Raw genomic sequence first — 17,709 nt, 5'->3', positions numbered from 1 at the left:
TTCAGAAACTGAAGAAGTCAATTAATTACTCATTTGATGTGCTTGGATCTCTTACTAAATCGAGGACTTGATCTTTCACGAAATTAAGCAGAAACTAGAAATTAAATCAGCAGATAAAACATTGGATTAATTAACACTGCTGTACACAAACTTCTTTAGCATCTCCGATATCTTTGAAGCTTCATCTTCTGGTGCAGATGTCTCTTCAAGCTTAGAATCAAAGAAAGAAAGAAAAAAAGAAAAGGGTTAAGCTGTCAAAGAGAACTAAGCGTGTTCATTCAAATCTTATCTTCAGTAAAGAATTCATAAGCAATTTTAAGAATACCTTTGAATGTATTGTGTGGAAAATGGTATCATCTTGGATAGAAAAACTGGCATTGATGACCTCAGCACCTTCTTCATGAAACATTCGAATAATTTCACTGAACATGAATTGACAATCCAAACCAGTTATTAAAGCAACCTCCACAGCTGAACCCGATACATGAATCTCAACGTGTGGCAATTTCAGTTCCCCCATCGTTGAGCTACTGCAATTTCCCAAGCCAGTAAGGCGATCCTTCTTCTGATTCATTTTCTCCAAATCAATCTGCAGACTTTTTATGTAATTAGTAGCTTCTCCTAGCTGATCTGGTAGAGATACTACTTCCTGCAAAACCCAAATAAATTTAATTGCATTTTTTGTACATAATACTAGACTCACTAAGATTTTAACTTAATAAATAATATTATAAAACTTTTAAATGAGTCTTCGTGTATGCCGAAATGGAACCTAATTCGTGCATGTGATGTATCATGTATAAAAAGATACAGAAATGGAGTAAGAACCCTAGAATTTTGATGGGGCAGTAGAGAACTGAGCTGAGAATATAGAGACTTCATTTGATTTCTTCTGTTTTTCTCTATAGTCTTTCTGTCTGCTTTGGAACAACTAGGGTTTTGATCCATCAACAAATATACTTCTCAAACAGCTAACTCCTGAAAGAAGATAAAATATTTGAAGCTTTCATCAAATTGGGGGTCAAATGTGATTATAAAATACTGGGAATCAAGCATAATTATTCATGAAGATAAAAAAGTATAGTGATAGGACTTATGACGTATGAGAGATACGGTTGTTGAGGTCAGCTTTTCTTGTGGCAGTGGAACCTACAAGGACCATTTTTTGACCGCTAGATCTTGATCAAAATACTGTCCAGATTTCGGCTAACCAACCAAATCAAATTTGAGTAATTGACTTGACTCAATTATAAATTATTTTCTCAATTTGTCAATACATATTTGTGAAAGTAATTATAACTTGTTGAAAATTGATATCTGCAAAATTTAAGGCCAAACAGCATTTCAAGCATGCTTGGAACGCTTAAATTAGAATTTAAGCCTCCATTAGAAAAGACTTATAAAAGATTTGATTTATAAATAGATAAAAATAAATGATAGATAAGTGAATGCTACTCGTTGTCCCAAAACTTTAGAAGAGTGACTATGAATCTATTGGAATATGTGATTAAATCAATTACAAATTATCCAAATGGAAAGTGATTATAAATTATGTCTTATGGAATGTGTAGATAATGAGTAATATTGTTTGACCCCCTTTCATCCTAATAATCGATAATGCCATCCTTGTGCACAATAAGCCACATCTATGTTGACCACAAGGCAAGATCGAATAGTTAGTTTGATTGGTGTCTATGGATACCTCCTTTTAGGCTCGTACATATAAGCCATCTTGGATAGCTGGGGGGGAGGTGGGAGAGATCGATTCGATTTGAACGCTCATCTCGAAGAACTGATAAATAGTATATGCTAAATAGATGTAGAATATTGAAATGTTAACTTAATCATATGCATGTGTGCTTAGAAGTAACCTTAGATTAACTCAACTAAAATAATCACGTTTGGATAGTTTTATTACATCAAAACCCTAATATTTTGTCAATTATTAGCAATAGTTTTTACATTAAGCCAAACAAAATATAGGTTAGATATGTGTCTTATTCTGCATTGAACATATTTTAAATATTTGTTCTGTACCCAAATTGTTTGGAATTTTACACGTTTAGCAACTATTTATGGTACGTAAATCATGTGATCTACTTATCTTTTTCATAAGCTGTGCACCTTTCTAGTTGTTGCAATATCCAACGTACAAGTATTTCCTGATATCGATTCACAATAGATATTTTTTTATTCTTATTTTTTACATTAGGCCATGATCAAGATAGGATTAGATCACCAAAGAATCATCAAAATAACTTTTTCGGGGATGGATTTACAATTTAATGAGAAAAAAATCTAAAATCTAAAATCTTAACTATAAAATCCATAGTGGAATAGTTTATTTTTTAGTTCCGAAAATAAAACAAAAAAATCAAGTAAAAAAAAAAAAGAATTTAGATAGTCTTTCTTCTTTTTTTCTTTTTTTTTGCTTGAATATTTTATATTCAAATAACTATTTTCAAATCAAATAAATTATTATTTATCTAAAATTCGATGGAACAAAAAGAAGCCCTACTTAGATATTGATCACGTCAAACCGTCAGAATAAGAAAAGCCTTTCAAACAAAAATCACTACAAAGATGTCTTTTTCTTCTTTTTTATTTATAGGCTCATTTGAATTATATTCTAGGATTCGTAAGTTTTAGTAATTACGACTCAACTTCACTTAGGCCTTTATAAACTTAATATTGTAAATGATATTGATTTCCTATTTAAGCAAAAGATCATAGTTAAAAGAACTTTGTTGTACATATAGAAAATATGTACATACGGCTTGATAGAATGCGGCGTGGCATCCTTTGATTGAGCACTACCCAAAAAAAGCTTTTACAAGGTGATTCATTTTGTACAAGTAGCAAAATTCTGATTAAACTCAGCTCCTTTTACTGCATTAAAAACAGTGAACACAAAAAGCTTGTTATGTAGTACCCACATGTTATATCCCCTATTAATTATTGAGTTTGTGTAGTTGGGGGCCGGGCCCTTTGGTCACTAAAATATTTAGTGAAACCTGTGTCCTTTTCTTGTGTGAAAGCAAAGGGCTTTAAAGGATTTTCTGGATTCTGTTGTCACAATTAATTTCATCGTTTCAGACTTGCAAGTCTTGTGTTTAATTGAATTGCAAATGGAAAAAGTGTGACAAATGTGAACCAATTCAAATTAATTAATTGTTTCTGGCCTTCTACATAGGCCGATGTTTTCTAAGTTGTTATTCTCGAATAGTTTTATGGCATTTGAAATTTTTGATGTTGTCATAGCACATTTGAATAAAAGTGTTTAAGATAAGTTGTATGACATGTTGGGTAGACCAAGCATATGGAATAATAATCTATCTAGACCGGACAAAGTAAGATATTCTAATTGATCGAGATAGATCAATTACTCGGCCACCTAACCAATCGGTTGCACTTGCAACCCAAAAGAGATGCGGGCAATAGGCACTAACTAGGTTAACCGACCATGAAGGTAAGGATGGGAAAGGGCAGCTACAGGGTATTTTTGCCATCCCTCCATGAGAGAACTATTCTTTCGATAACATACCTCCATGGACTTTCAACGAGTCTTTCTAAGTTTATCAATAGACCAACAATATTATCTCATAGATACGGAAAGAAAAATAGGGAAATGATAAATTGGCACCACCCCTAAAAAAATATGTTCAACAATGGTGGATCTTATAACGTCATTAAGACCCCCAGCTCCTCAAAATTTCTCAAGGTGGCCAAGAAACACTGACAATTTGATTGATACTACGATTGGACACTATTAAATTGTATTAAATAAAGAATATAAGTTCATATAATGTTTCACACCCTACAGGCAAGAACATGGCACATTCTGCTGATCTATGATTGTCCATGTTTTTAGCTACATTTCGAATTGTCAAAACATATTTAATTAATAGCATTTTCTAAAGAACTTTCTATTTAATGAACCCTAACATTTGCCACCAGAATCAAGAAAAATGGTTGTTGATACTTCCTCTTTACTTCCGATAGGAACCAAAAGTTTCTCCATAATTAAAGAAATTCTCTTTCCTAGCAGGCGCATCAATTGTGGTATCAGAAACGAGCAATCCTGAGTAAAAGACAGTTGTCCATAAGTTATTTCAAAGGGTAATTAGCACAAAACGTCCATACCTTTCGATGTTTTTGTGGAAAACGTCCCTACCTTTCGTTTTTTGGCGGATTACACCTTCACCTTTACCTTTTTTTTGCGCAAAACGTCCTTCTGTCAAGTTCCCGTTAAAATGTTCCATTAAATCAATAGGTAATTAGCACAAAAGATCCCCTACCTTTCAATATTATTGTGCAAAACGTCCTTACCTTTCGTTTTTTGGCATAATTAGCACAAAAGGTCCCTACCTTTCAATGTTATTGTGAAAAACGTCCCTACCTTTTATTTTTTAGCATTTTCACCCCTACTTTTCACCTTTCATTGCAAAAAAGGTTCTTCTCATCCATTTTTTCAATAAAATGACGATTTTACTCTCCCATTCATATAAAACAAAAAGAAAAGATGAATTACCAACTGCAACCATAGTCCTTAAATTTTTAAAAAATTACAAAAAAATCATAAATTCTCAACCACTACCATTTTCACAACCTATCAAGCTGCCAACTATAAATCCACATACCACCTTTCGGCCACCATGCCCAACGGACTCCACCACCGTAAATGTGGTTGTTTCTGACAGATTATGACCAATACTATGGAGGAGGATATTGGGGAGAGTGAGGCGATGCTGGTGGTGGTGGAGTTCGATAGGTGTTGTGGTCGAAAAGTGGTGCTATATGGATCTATAGGTGGTGACTTGGTGGGGTTGTGAAAGTGGGGGTAGTGGAGAATTTAGGATTTATCTGTAATGTTTTGAAAGATTTAGAACTATGATTGCAATTAATTAATTATATTTTTCTTTTCCTTTTCTTTTATTTCAATAGGAGGGTAAAATCGTCATTTTATTGAAAAAATGGATGAAAATGACCTTTTGCGCAATAAAAGGTGAAATATAGGGGTAAAAATGCTAAAAATGAAAGGTAGGGACGTTTTGCACAATAATATTGAAAGGTAGGGACCTTTTCTGATAATTATGCTAAAAAATAAAAGGTAGAAACGTTTTGCACAATAACTTTGAAAGGTAGGGACCTTTTGTGCTAATTACCTTTTGATTTAACGGAGCATTTTAACGGAAAGTTGACAGAAGGACGTTTTGTGCAAAAAAAAGGTAAAGGTAAGGGTGTAATCCGTCAAAAAATGAAAGGTAGGGACGTTTTTCACAAAAACATCGAAAGGTAGGGATGTTTTGTGCTAATTACCCTTATTTCAAATATTACATATTACACATGATATATAAATTGAAATGAAATTATGAAATTAATAGAATGAATCGAGCTTACTCCTTTCATAGTGGGACAATATCCAAACAAAGTTGACACAGCATATTAAAAGAGAAAAAAAAAAAAAAAAAAGAGAAAAAAAAAGTTCGGACAAGACAAATAATATCCAAATTCTGACATGTTAAATTGTATCATTAAGGTAGGGCCAATCAGTGGGAAAGAGGCCACTCTTCATTTTAGGCGTTAATGACTGGTCACAAACTCAGGGCCCTAAGTTGATTATAAGATAAAAGATAATGTTATTTGTGTTGGGGATCTACTTATTCATGCACAGTGAAAAATTAAAAATTATTTTGATTCTTATCGAGGATCCCTTTGTATTTAGATAGAAATCGTAATAAAGATTGAACTTTTGACGAATTCTGCAAACCTTTTGCTTTTCTTTTCATTCCAGCAATCTTGATTCGTCAGCCACAACTGTCCAATTGTCCAGCCTCCAACGGTGATCCACACAGAGAATAAGATTACAGTTACCAAAGTTTTTTCTTTTGTGTCAGTAAGAATAATGAAAAATATATGAACCTCAAACCCTAGCCATGTATTTATATAAACCCAAACGGGTTCGATTCGGTCCAATATTTAATTAATTCATTTAATTAAACCCGGTCCGTGAATTAATTAATCCAATTGACAATTTGCAATCTTCCAATTCTCTTTTGTGTGCGATCTATTAGGTTCCCGATCACAATGTCTAACGACGTGAAATATTATTTTGATCTAATCAAAATTGATAAATTAAAACACCATTTTAATTTATCGTTAATTCACACTCGTTGTCCCTGTTTGACATCTAGCAATGTGTCAGGACAATATATGTGATGGGAAATGTCATTTGGTGTGACAAAACCAAACTCGTTCGTTTACCGTGAAACTATAATCCCTTCATCAATATGATCCGATCAATTACGAGATATGGAAGTGTATCAATCTCGATCATCGATCATATCTTTTTCTCCACTATTAAGTCGAAAACTCCTTTTCGACTTATGAGTACACTTTGGCCAAAAATTTCATCATCGACTTAATTGAATGAAACGCAGATCATAATCTCCTACTATCTAAGAGTGACGAATCCTTTATTGATCAATCACAACCTTCATACGATTCTTGACGTACCTGAACGATATCGTATTAGCGGCCCTTTGCAGAGCAACATCCAACACCGCCAAAGTATGACTGTCCTTATATAAGGTACCATGACGACGTCAACTCAAAGGACCAATTCCAATATCGAACGTTAGAGATTAACCACTGACACTCAGATAATTATCCACGTGGAATCTCTCGGCGGGTCTCCAATGTTTTGTTCTATAACAAAACATCACTTTAGTTTGTAAGATCAGCTACTTACTTCACAAGTAAGAAATGTCACACGTGATGGTCTATCCGTAATAACGATATCCGTATCTCGTTATTACTTACGACTACGGACGATTTAAGATTCAATCAGACGTAATTTGTATCTCACAATCACAACTCCTTATGATTAACAAATTACGAAGATTTGAATCTACGGACTCTATTATTTATTTAATTGTTTATTAATTAAATAATAAATTTGCCATTAAATTGCATTAATTATATATCAAAAGTATTTATGCCCAAAGTTGATTGAGCCTAGAGTATAATACTTACAATTTGTACATCAAGTGATATCCATCTAGGCTTATTAGGCATCCACCTTCCTCATATGGAGGTAGGCCCATTTTGAATAAATCATATTTTATTTGAAGCGTGCCTTGCTCCCTCCATATGAGGGGAGTGGACACCCCGATGTACATATTGCGTGACTTTAAGATAAAACTTGTCGAAAAACAACAAAGTAATCGAGTGTGCACTAATAATTTTAGGGCCCGGATTTTACTTCAATGATCACAATCCAGATGGTGGATTCTTGAGCTTTCAACAAATGTTAAACGAATTATTACTTATAATTTTCTCTACATGTGCAATAGCTGTATATTTGGCACAGTGTTTAAAATAGTAAAAGAGCCATGACCTGGAAGATATTACCACTTTCGGAATCTATAGCTCTAATTAGCTCGCCCCCAGGGCACATCTCCAAGTGGTAAAAGGGAAGGGTGGAGAAATCCAACTTTGCTTAATGCTGCCGCGTCAAGGGTTCGAATCCTGAAATATGGATTTGACTCTTGAATAAGTGCAAGTGTATAAATAACCTTCCACCATGTACCCTTAGAGGCATAACCTGCGATTTACCTCCCTCACGATTCTCTAAGGTAAAGGCGGTGGGAGATCCTTAATGTTGGGGTTCAACCTTTTTATAGCTCTAACTAGCTCATTTCATCACTAAAGTCAGAGCTGGAAGGTACAACCCTTATTTTATTCCTTCATTGGACTTGGGAATAACGAATCAAGAAAGCTAGACTTTCTTTTATATCCCAGTTTGTTCGACTCTTTCGAGAGGTAGGCGTACCACGTAAAGATGGCCCTCCAATAATTGTATGCACTATGTAATCTCACTGTAAATTTTTAATTAGGATTGTATAGAATCAAATAAAGAGAGATATGTAAAGCAGTACGTACGAGAAAAATAACGGTCGTGCAACTTGTCCTACAAATTAGATTTAGGTATCGTTTGTAAGAAATTATTTTGAAATGTTGACTATGGACCAAACAATTTATTGATGAAATTATTTGGCATTATTTCGATGATTTATTCATATTTCAAATAAGAAAAGGTTAAGGTTGGACTCCCCACCCTTATATCAAGTGTGGAATGGGTTTCTCAAAATTTAAAACTAATGTTTTGACTCTCCAGCATATTCAATCCCGTGAGATTGGATACCCGACTGTCGAGTATCCACATCATTATGATGCCTCATGTCTTTACTGATAATAAAAAACCAAAAATCAAAAACCAAAATGAATTTTTTTTCCTTTTCTTTTTATTTGTTGAACCGATTTTAATGTGTTATGATAAAGAGGAGAGTGGTGACTTTATCAATTTCTACAAGTAACCATTGGTCTACAATTAGCTTTTTACTTAAGCTATTGAAGAAAGAGACCATCCTTTCTGAACTATCAACTTTCCATGAACAAAGGAACGGACATGGCTAAAAGGATCTTTTCCTCTTTTCTTTTCTTTTTTTTTTTTTTTCCTAAGGGCATACTAACCAATCAATTTTAAAGAAAACGTCACTTTTTAATTAAAAATAATTAATAAGATATCCTTATAAGTTTACTGCTAAGTAATGCATCTCTCACTAGTTATTCTGTTATTGCAAAACTTTTGATTCATAAGTGTACATCTCAAAATAAAATAATATTAAAACTAGAAAAACATCTTATTACACCTAAGCTCGTAAGGTTAAAACTTAACATATGCTTCTTGCAACGCTTTACGCCTTCTAAAATCTTAATTTAAAGACATGTTTACTAAATGGTTTTAAGACCAGCCCTTGTTTGAGCCTCATTTTGGAGAAAGAATGTATTTTTGAATAATAATTTTTTAAAATTGTTAACAAATTTTGGGCTGCCTTGCTAAATCTTGGGTTGGTGGGCCGCATCTTGGTTGGGCCAATTTACATACAACCGGAGCTGACCTTTCTAATAAAAACGTCCTTTGTAAACATGATTTCAACCTCTTTTAAGGGATGTGAATCTGCCGTCCACGTGGCTTCATACCAACCCTTGGATTGTGACTATTGGAGTGATAAGATATATACTTGACCTTGGCACTATTCAAATTCTGGATCCTTCTTTCAGTCTCTTCGTCCCTCTCTATTTTCTGAGTGAAAATTCGGATTTTGATCTTTGTAAATTTGTAATCGATCTTTGTGATTGAAATGGTTATTCTTAGTGGAAACATCTGATTGTTTAGTATAGTCAATAGATATTGATTTTGTGTGGGTTTTCTGTTTGAGAAGAGGTGAGAGAAACTCGAAGAAATCTGAAATTTCTTCGTACATTTTACACTGATTCTTGGTTGATATTAGTGAATTTTGGGCGAAATCCTTTAGTGGATGCTCAACGAGTGACTAGGTCTCACGACTAAACATCCAGGCCATTCCAAGGGCAAAAAATCTCTAGTATTCTTCATTTTAATTTTCACAATATTCATTTACTTTCACAAATCGATCCTCCGATTTGAAGGTTATAAATAACAGTGGTACCAGAGCACGTGTTTTTGAAACCTTTTTTTCTGAAAATTTTTCTTCAAGAAACCCTAGCTTTCTTTTAAATGTTTTCTGGAAAATTTTTCAAATCTGCAGTTTTTTGGTTTAAAGTGCAAAAATTTGATATTTAGAATTTTGGATATTTTGAGTTGAACTCTTGATTTAACTTTTGGTTGGATCTGTACTGTTTTTTTGAATATTTTCATTTTTGATCGATTTTACTGAAGATTTGTTCCTCGTTACTGAGTTTCTAAACAATTTCTGAGTTGACTCAATTACTGAGTGGTCTGACTCGTATTGTGTTTGGCGAGTTGAGTTGACTCATTCGATTCCAGCTGAGTTCCCACCGAGTTTTAGTAACTCACTGATTTCTTGCTCCTGCATTGAAAGTTATGCTCCAATCCCAGTATTCTAGTCACATCCTACATATTGAAATTTTTACAATTTCAGTTTTGGTATATTTCTGAATCTTTTCTTCAATCTGTTATTGTTTCTTGTTAATCTTGAAATCGATTATTAAGGTAAGTGATTCTCCTGTGCTTTCCTTTGTCCAAGATCTCTATGAAGGTCCGTGAATCTGAGGGAGCAGTGGACCTAAAAGGTCACCACTCCTTAGACCCTTTTCAAAATTAACATCTAGTTTCCTGAATTGCTTGTTAGATAGGAATAACTGTATTGTCCTATTCTGTTCAGAAATCTACCTGTCTTTTACTTACGTTATCTGTCTGAATCATATATACACCGGGTGCTGTATAATTTCATATTTGCATAAATACTTGTCACCATGTCAAGTGCATATAAACTAGAAATAGAGACATGGAATGGTACTGGGGATTTTAATCTCTGGCGCCAGAAAATGAGAGCACTGCTATTGCAGCAAAGTTGTGTTGCAGCCCTTGATGGGTCATGACCTGTTAAAATTAGTGCCTATAGGAGGAAAGAATTAGATGATACTGCATGGAGTACTGTTTTTCTTCACCTATCTGATAGTGTGATTAGGAAAGTGGAAGAAACCACTTCTGATGAGGCATTGTGGACAAAATTAGAATCACTCTACTTGACTAAATCCATGTCAAATAAGTGTTATCTCTTAAGGCAATTTTACAATTTCAGAATTGATCCCTCATCTGGCCTAGAAGAAAATCTTGATAAATTCACCAAAATGATTCAGGACTTAGATAATTGTAATAAGGAAATTTCTAATGACCAACAAGTTGTTGCTCTATTGAACTCTCTAAGTGAAAAATATAGAGACATTAGAAATGCCTTAGAATATGGGGGGGCAAGAACTCACTGTGGATATAGTAACATCAGCCTTAAGAAATAAGGAGCTTCAATTGAAAGTTGAGTCAAAAGACTCTACGTTTGGTGAAGGGTTGCATATAAAAGAAAAACTGAATCACAATAAGAAACATAACCAATACTATCCGAATCCTCATAAGAAAGGAAAATTCCCTGCCTACAAGGTCAAAGATAAGAACAAGAATCATGTGAAACCAAAGAACCAGACCAAAAAATGCTACTACTGTGGCAAAACATGATACTTAATAAAAGATTGTTTTAAGAAAATCTCAGATCTGAAAGATAGAAATAATTTTGATGGTTCTACAGCTATTGCCTGTAAGAATGAACCTGATATCCAGGGGGTGATTCTTGTTAATACCACCAAAAGAGATTCAAGAGAGTGGGTCCTTGACTCTGGATGCACCTTTCACATGTGTCCTTTAAAGGAATGGTTTTCTAAGTTTGTTGACTTAAATGTAGGGCAAATTCAGATGGAGAATGACATGAGTTGTCTAATAGAAGGTATTGGTAAAGTTAGGTTGTTGTTAGATAACAACTATACTCTTGAATTAGAAAATACAAGCTATGTCCCTGAACTCAAAAGGAACCTTATTTCTTTGGGAGAATTAGATGAGAAATACAATATCTCTATGCACAATGGTCTTATAAGCTTAACTTCAGGGGACAAGAGAGTTATCTCCTCTCCAAAAATAAATGAAATTTACACTATCCATGCTGAGTCTGTTTTAAGTCAATGTACCACTGCCTCAAACTATGAGTTTGATAAATCCTTATTTTGGCATAAAAGATTGGGACACATTTCAGAATAGGGATTAATCATTTTAAATAAATTTAGATGTTTTGAAAAAGGATAACATTGAAAAATTGGACTTTTGTGAAAAATGTTTAATTGGAAAACAGAAAAGGCTACCCTTTAAATCTGGAACCCATAAATCTACTTCTATACTGGACTACTTACATGCTGACCTGTGGGGTCCAGCATCAGTAAGCACCCTAAGTGGATTTAGGTTCTATCTTCTTATAATAGATGACTTTTCAAGAAAAATATGGACATTTCTTTTAAAACAAAAGTCTGAAACTTTTCAAATGTTTAAACAATGGAAATCTATGATTGAAAATCAAACTAACAAGAAAATCAAAGCACTAAGAACTGACAATGATCTTGAATTCTGCAATTTTGAATTTAACTCATTTTGTAAAGAGTTTGGAATTCTAAGGCGTAGAACTATAACATACACCCCTCAGCAAAATGGAATTGCTGAAAGAATGAATAGAACTCTATTGGAAAAAGTCAGGTGTATGTTGTATAGTTTTGGACTTCCAAAGTTTTTTTGAGGTGAAGCTCTAAACACAGCCACCTATTTAATAAATAGAAGTCCGTCTAGTGCTATTGATTTTCAAGTCCCTGAAATGTTATGGTCTGAAAAAACGCCTGACTATAGCAAACTCAAAGTTTTTGACTATGCTGCATATTCCCATCAAAGTGAAGGTAAACTTGAGCTTAGATCCCAAAAATATGTTTTATTGGGTAATGGAGAGGAAACCAAAGGCTATAGACTCTAGGTTAAAGACCAAAAAGGTTTTAAAGTAATAATAAGTAGAGATGTCATCTTTAATGAGAATGACATGCCTTGTATTAAATCTAAAGATTCTAAAACTTCTTAATCTACACCAAAAAATAAGACCATCCTGGAAGTTCAACCTGAAATGCTGTAAATCAAGATGATTCTTTTGAGGTGGAGCACTCTCAATCTAAAATAAATAATGAGCAAGATGTTCTCGAAAATGAATCTGAATTTTCAATTAATACTCTTGCTGATTATCAGCTAGTTAGAGATAGGGAAAGAAGAACCATCATTCCCTCCACCAGATTCAATAATGAAGAATTTGTCACTCTATTTTCTGCACGTGACTCCTTATATTATGAATCTACATTTTTTGATGAAGCCATTAATTCTTCTGATTCTAAGCTTTGGAAGGAAGCTATGGATGAGGAAATAGATTCCCTTATTAAAAATAAAACCTGAATTTTGGTCAATAGACCTAAAAATCAAAAGATTGTAGACTGTAAGTGGATTTTTAAAATTAAAGAAGGAGATTCAAATTCAGAAAATAAGAGATATAAAGCCAGATTAGTGGCCAAAGGTTTCACTCAAAAAGAAGGAGTGGACTACAATGAAATATTCTCTCCAGTTGCCAAGTATACTACAATTAGAATTTTACTGGCTTTATCTGCTCATTTTAACTGGAAAATAGATCAACTTGATGTTAAAACAACATTTCTAAATGGTGATCTTGATGAGACAATATACATGACTCAACCCAAATGATTTGAAATTAAATCGAAATCAAATAAGGTTTGCTTGTTGAAAAAATCTCTTTATTGTTTTAAAGTAATAATAAGTAGAGATGTCATCTTTAATGAGAATGACATGCCTTGTATTAAATCTAAAGATTCTAAAACTTCTGAATCTACACCAAAAAATAAGACCATCCTGGAAGTTCAACCTGAAATGCTGTAAATCAAGATGATTCTTTTGAGGTGGAGCACTCTCAATCTAAAATAAATAATGAGCAAGATGTTCTCGAAAATGAATCTGAATTTTCAATTAATACTCTTGCTGATTATCAGCTAGTTAGAGATAGGGAAAGAAGAACCATCATTCCCTCCACCAGATTCAATAATGAAGAATTTGTCACTCTATTTTCTGCACGTGACTCCTTATATTATGAATCTACATTTTTTGATGAAGCCATTAATTCTTCTGATTCTAAGCTTTGGAAGGAAGCTATGGATGAGGAAATAGATTCCCTTATTAAAAATAAAACCTGAATTTTGGTCAATAGACCTAAAAATCAAAAGATTGTAGACTGTAAGTGGATTTTTAAAATTAAAGAAGGAGATTCAAATTCAGAAAATAAGAGATATAAAGCCAGATTAGTGGCCAAAGGTTTCACTCAAAAAGAAGGAGTGGACTACAATGAAATATTCTCTCCAGTTGCCAAGTATACTACAATTAGAATTTTACTGGCTTTATCTGCTCATTTTAACTGGAAAATAGATCAACTTGATGTTAAAACAACATTTCTAAATGGTGATCTTGATGAGACAATATACATGACTCAACCCAAATGATTTGAAATTAAATCGAAATCAAATAAGGTTTGCTTGTTGAAAAAATCTCTTTATTGGCTTAAACAAGCTCCCAGGTAATGGTATTTGAAATTTAATTCGTTTGTGCAGACTTTAGGTTTTGTAAAAAGCAGTTATGACTCCTTCTCTTCTATAAAGGTTCGAGTGGACCTGAATCCATTTATTTGTTACTATATGTTGATGATATATTGCTTGCTTGTCATGATAGAAGTGAAATTGATTTCATTAAATCAAAGTTAAAATCTGAATTTGAAATGAAGGATTTAGGACAAGCTAAAAGGATTCTTGAAATGGAAATAGATAGAGATAGAGATAATTACATATTAATGCTAAAACAAGGATCTTATGTGAAGAAAATTCTTGAAAAATTTTCTATGCTTAATTGTAAGCCTATTACTCTTCCTATTGCTAATCACTTTAAATTGTCTAGTGAACAATCACCTAAAACAAATGATGAATTAAAGAGAATGGAGAAAGTACCTTATACTAACACTGTAGGCTCTATCATGTACCTCATGGTCTGTACCAGACCTGACCTAGCACATGGAATTAATGTTTTAAGTAGGTTCATGGCCAACCCAGGTGAAACTCACTGGCTTGCAATAAAATGGATGTTAAGATACTTAAAAGGGTCATCTAAATTAGGTCTAATGTATAGAAGAAGCAATGAAGAGATAACATTAAAGGGTTATACAGACTCAGATTTTGCTGATGACTTAGATAGGAGAAGATCCACATCTTCCTATATTTTTACTTTTTGTAATGGATGGATAAGTTGGAAGTCACAGCTACAGAAATTAATTGTCTTATCATCTACAGAAGTTGAATACATTGCAGCTTGTGATACTGTTAAAGAAAGCATCTAGTTAAGAGGCTTATTGAATGAAATTCGTTTTTCATATAATTCTGCTAACATTTACACAGATAATCAAAGTACAATACACCTTAGTAGGAACCCTATATATCATGATAGAACCAAATATGTAAACATAAAATTTCACTTTGTGCAAAATATGGTTGAAAAATGTTTGATCGGGTTGATTAAAATTCCTACAGAGTTCAATCCCTCTGATTTGAGAACTAAGGTACTGCCTCTAAACAAATTTAAAAATTGCTTGAAGATTCTAAATATCACATAAAGGGATGATTAATTTAGAACTTCAAGCGTTTTTATGATAAGGTTGAACTGATCTAATTTTTTTGTTTTTTTACAGGAACTTAGAGTAAATGAAGCTAATTGATTTAGTAACAGGATCCATTAGTAAAGACCAAGATTCAGATCAGCAAGATAGAGATTGTTAACAAATTTTGGGCTTGGGTTGGTGGGCTGCATCTTGGTTGGGCCAATTTACATACAATCGGAGCTGACCTTTCTAATAAAAACGTCATTTGAAAACACGATTTCAGCCTCTTTTAAGGGATGTGAATCTGTTGTCCACATGGCTTCATTCCAACCGTTGGATTGTGACTATTGGAGTGATAAGATATATACTTGACCTTGGCACTATTCAAATTCTGGATCCTTCTTTCAGTCTCTTCGTCTCTCTCCGTTTTCTGAGTGAAAATTAGGATTTTGATCTCTGTAAATTTGTAATCGATCTTTGTGATTGAAATGGTTATTCTTAGTGGAAACATCTGATTGTTTAGTACAGTCAATAGATATTGATTTCGTGAGGGTTTTCTGTTTGAGAAGAGGCGAGAGAAACTCGAAAAAATCTGAAATTTCTTCGTACATTTTGTACTGATTTTTGGTTGATATTAGTGGATCTTGAGCTAAATCCTTTAGTGGATGCAACGGGTGACTAGGTCTCACGACTGAACATCCGAGCCCTTCCAAGGACGAAAAATCTCTGGTATTCTTCATTTTAATTTTTGCAATATTCATTTACTTTCACAAATCGATCCTCAGATTTAAAGGTTATAAAATAACAGAAGTATACATTGATAAAAACTAAAATTTAAAAAATTAAAAAAAAAAAAGTTTTCAATTTATGTGTGTAAAATTATTTTATTGAAAAATGTGTGGTTGCAAATGAGTTTTGAAAAAAAATGAATTTTTAGAATAAAAGAGATTCAAACAAGGGCTGTAGGTACAATAACTAGTAATTTGTTTATCGATCTAGTACCGTCTATCTTACAAAAGACAAAAGCTGTTGATCTACAAAAATATGCCAACAGAATCTCGATCACCTCCTCTCCAAGTAAATGTTACCTGCACACTAAAACACTCCATTAGAAGGGAAAGATCACTGGTCAAGAAAAATGTTCAACGGTCGCTTGCGCTCCAATTGTCATGTTAACGGTCTAACAAGATATAATATAGTAATATGAGTATAAAAGGGGAAGATGAGATTTGACTAGAGTTAGGTTACCATGTGAAGTAATATCAAAAATATATAGAAAAGTGAATGGGCCAAGTGGGTTTAGTAAATTGGGCTCAAGGTCAAGCCCAATATGAAGTCGTTAAAGTTTCTTAGTTTAATAGGTCTAATCTAATTAAATAATCAATGTCGAGTATAGTCAATATGGAACCACCTCCATCACGCACATGCCATGTAATATATAAATATAACAAAAACCTTCTAATTTAAGTATAAAAGGGGAAGATGAGATTTGGCTAGAGTTAGGTTACGATGTGAAGTAATATCACAAATATATAGAAAAGTGAATGGGCCAAGTGGGTTTAGTAAATTGGGCTCAAGGTCAAGCCCAATATGAAGTCATTAAGGTTGCTTAGTTTAATAGGTTTAATCTAATTAAATAATCAATGTCAAGTATGGTCAATATGAGACCAACTCCATCACGCACATGCCATGTAATTTATAAATATAACAAAAACCTTCTAATTTAAGACTGTGTTCGGCTAAGATTATATCCATGTTGAACAATTAGATTTATCTCTATTCCCAAAATACTCCATGAATCAAAATCAAACTACGACTTATTCAAAAGTCTTTGGCTAATAAACAGATAATTCTACTCGTATTCTATAATTATCGTTTCGACTCTCGTGCCTTATTAATAAACATCTAGTGCTTATAGCATATTCAAGAGACTCTTTAAATATAAGATATTTTTTAATTTAAAGAGCTAATCCTTAAAATATGTCCAAAAGACTATTTAAATTAAAATTTTAATCTAGAAAGTGAGTTTGGCTCTCCGAATTCGAAAAGCCAAAACCCACTATCTATAATTAAATGCACTCAAAGTATTTTAATTTTCAATGGAGAAAAATAATACAATAATTTGGAGGGAAGCTAGTGAAACTAAAAGATGGGGAAAACAATAAATATTTTTTGAGAGTAGTAAAATTAAATGTTTAATCTATTATATAATTAAGCCGAGAGGACAATCCGTTATCATATGAGCATGTTTGAGCCCCATTTTTGAAAGAAAAAGCCTCCTTGCACAAGTCTTTTTGCACAAGACCTGTACAAGGGATGTCACATGGGGATGACCTCATGTGTGGGGTTCACCTCCATGTGTGTGCACCTGTACAGACCCCGTGCAAAGGCGCCTGTGCAGGTAACACAACTCTTTTTGGAGATAATGCATTTTGAAATAATATTTTGACGGAAAAGGTGTCATTAAATGAAATATGTGGTTAAAAATAAAAGAAAGAAAAATATATTTTTAAAATAATTGTAACCAAACAAGAGCTATATGTTTCCTTTTTGATTTATGCCATATGTACAGAGGAGGGATTCACAGACC

The 17,709-nt window shown here is 33.3% G+C and overlaps 1 protein-coding gene across 1 annotated transcript; it reads right to left on the bottom strand.

The window, feature by feature from the left end:
- Positions 1-1,043, bottom strand: LOC111392899 (transcription factor bHLH162-like). Its single transcript, XM_023018313.1, has 3 exons — positions 829-1,043; positions 326-649; positions 1-210 (listed from the first exon to the last, which is right to left on the bottom strand). Exons 1-3 carry the CDS (start codon positions 946-948, stop codon positions 127-129), a joined length of 528 nt encoding a protein of 175 aa, XP_022874081.1. The 5' UTR covers positions 949-1,043; the 3' UTR covers positions 1-126.
- Positions 1,044-17,709: the final 16,666 nt, after the last annotated feature.

The sequence above is a fragment of the Olea europaea genome, unplaced genomic scaffold (assembly GCF_002742605.1).
Source record: "Olea europaea var. sylvestris unplaced genomic scaffold, O_europaea_v1 scaffold994, whole genome shotgun sequence".
Classification (NCBI taxonomy): domain Eukaryota; kingdom Viridiplantae; phylum Streptophyta; class Magnoliopsida; order Lamiales; family Oleaceae; genus Olea; species Olea europaea.
This window is presented reverse-complemented; position numbering and strand designations above follow the sequence as displayed.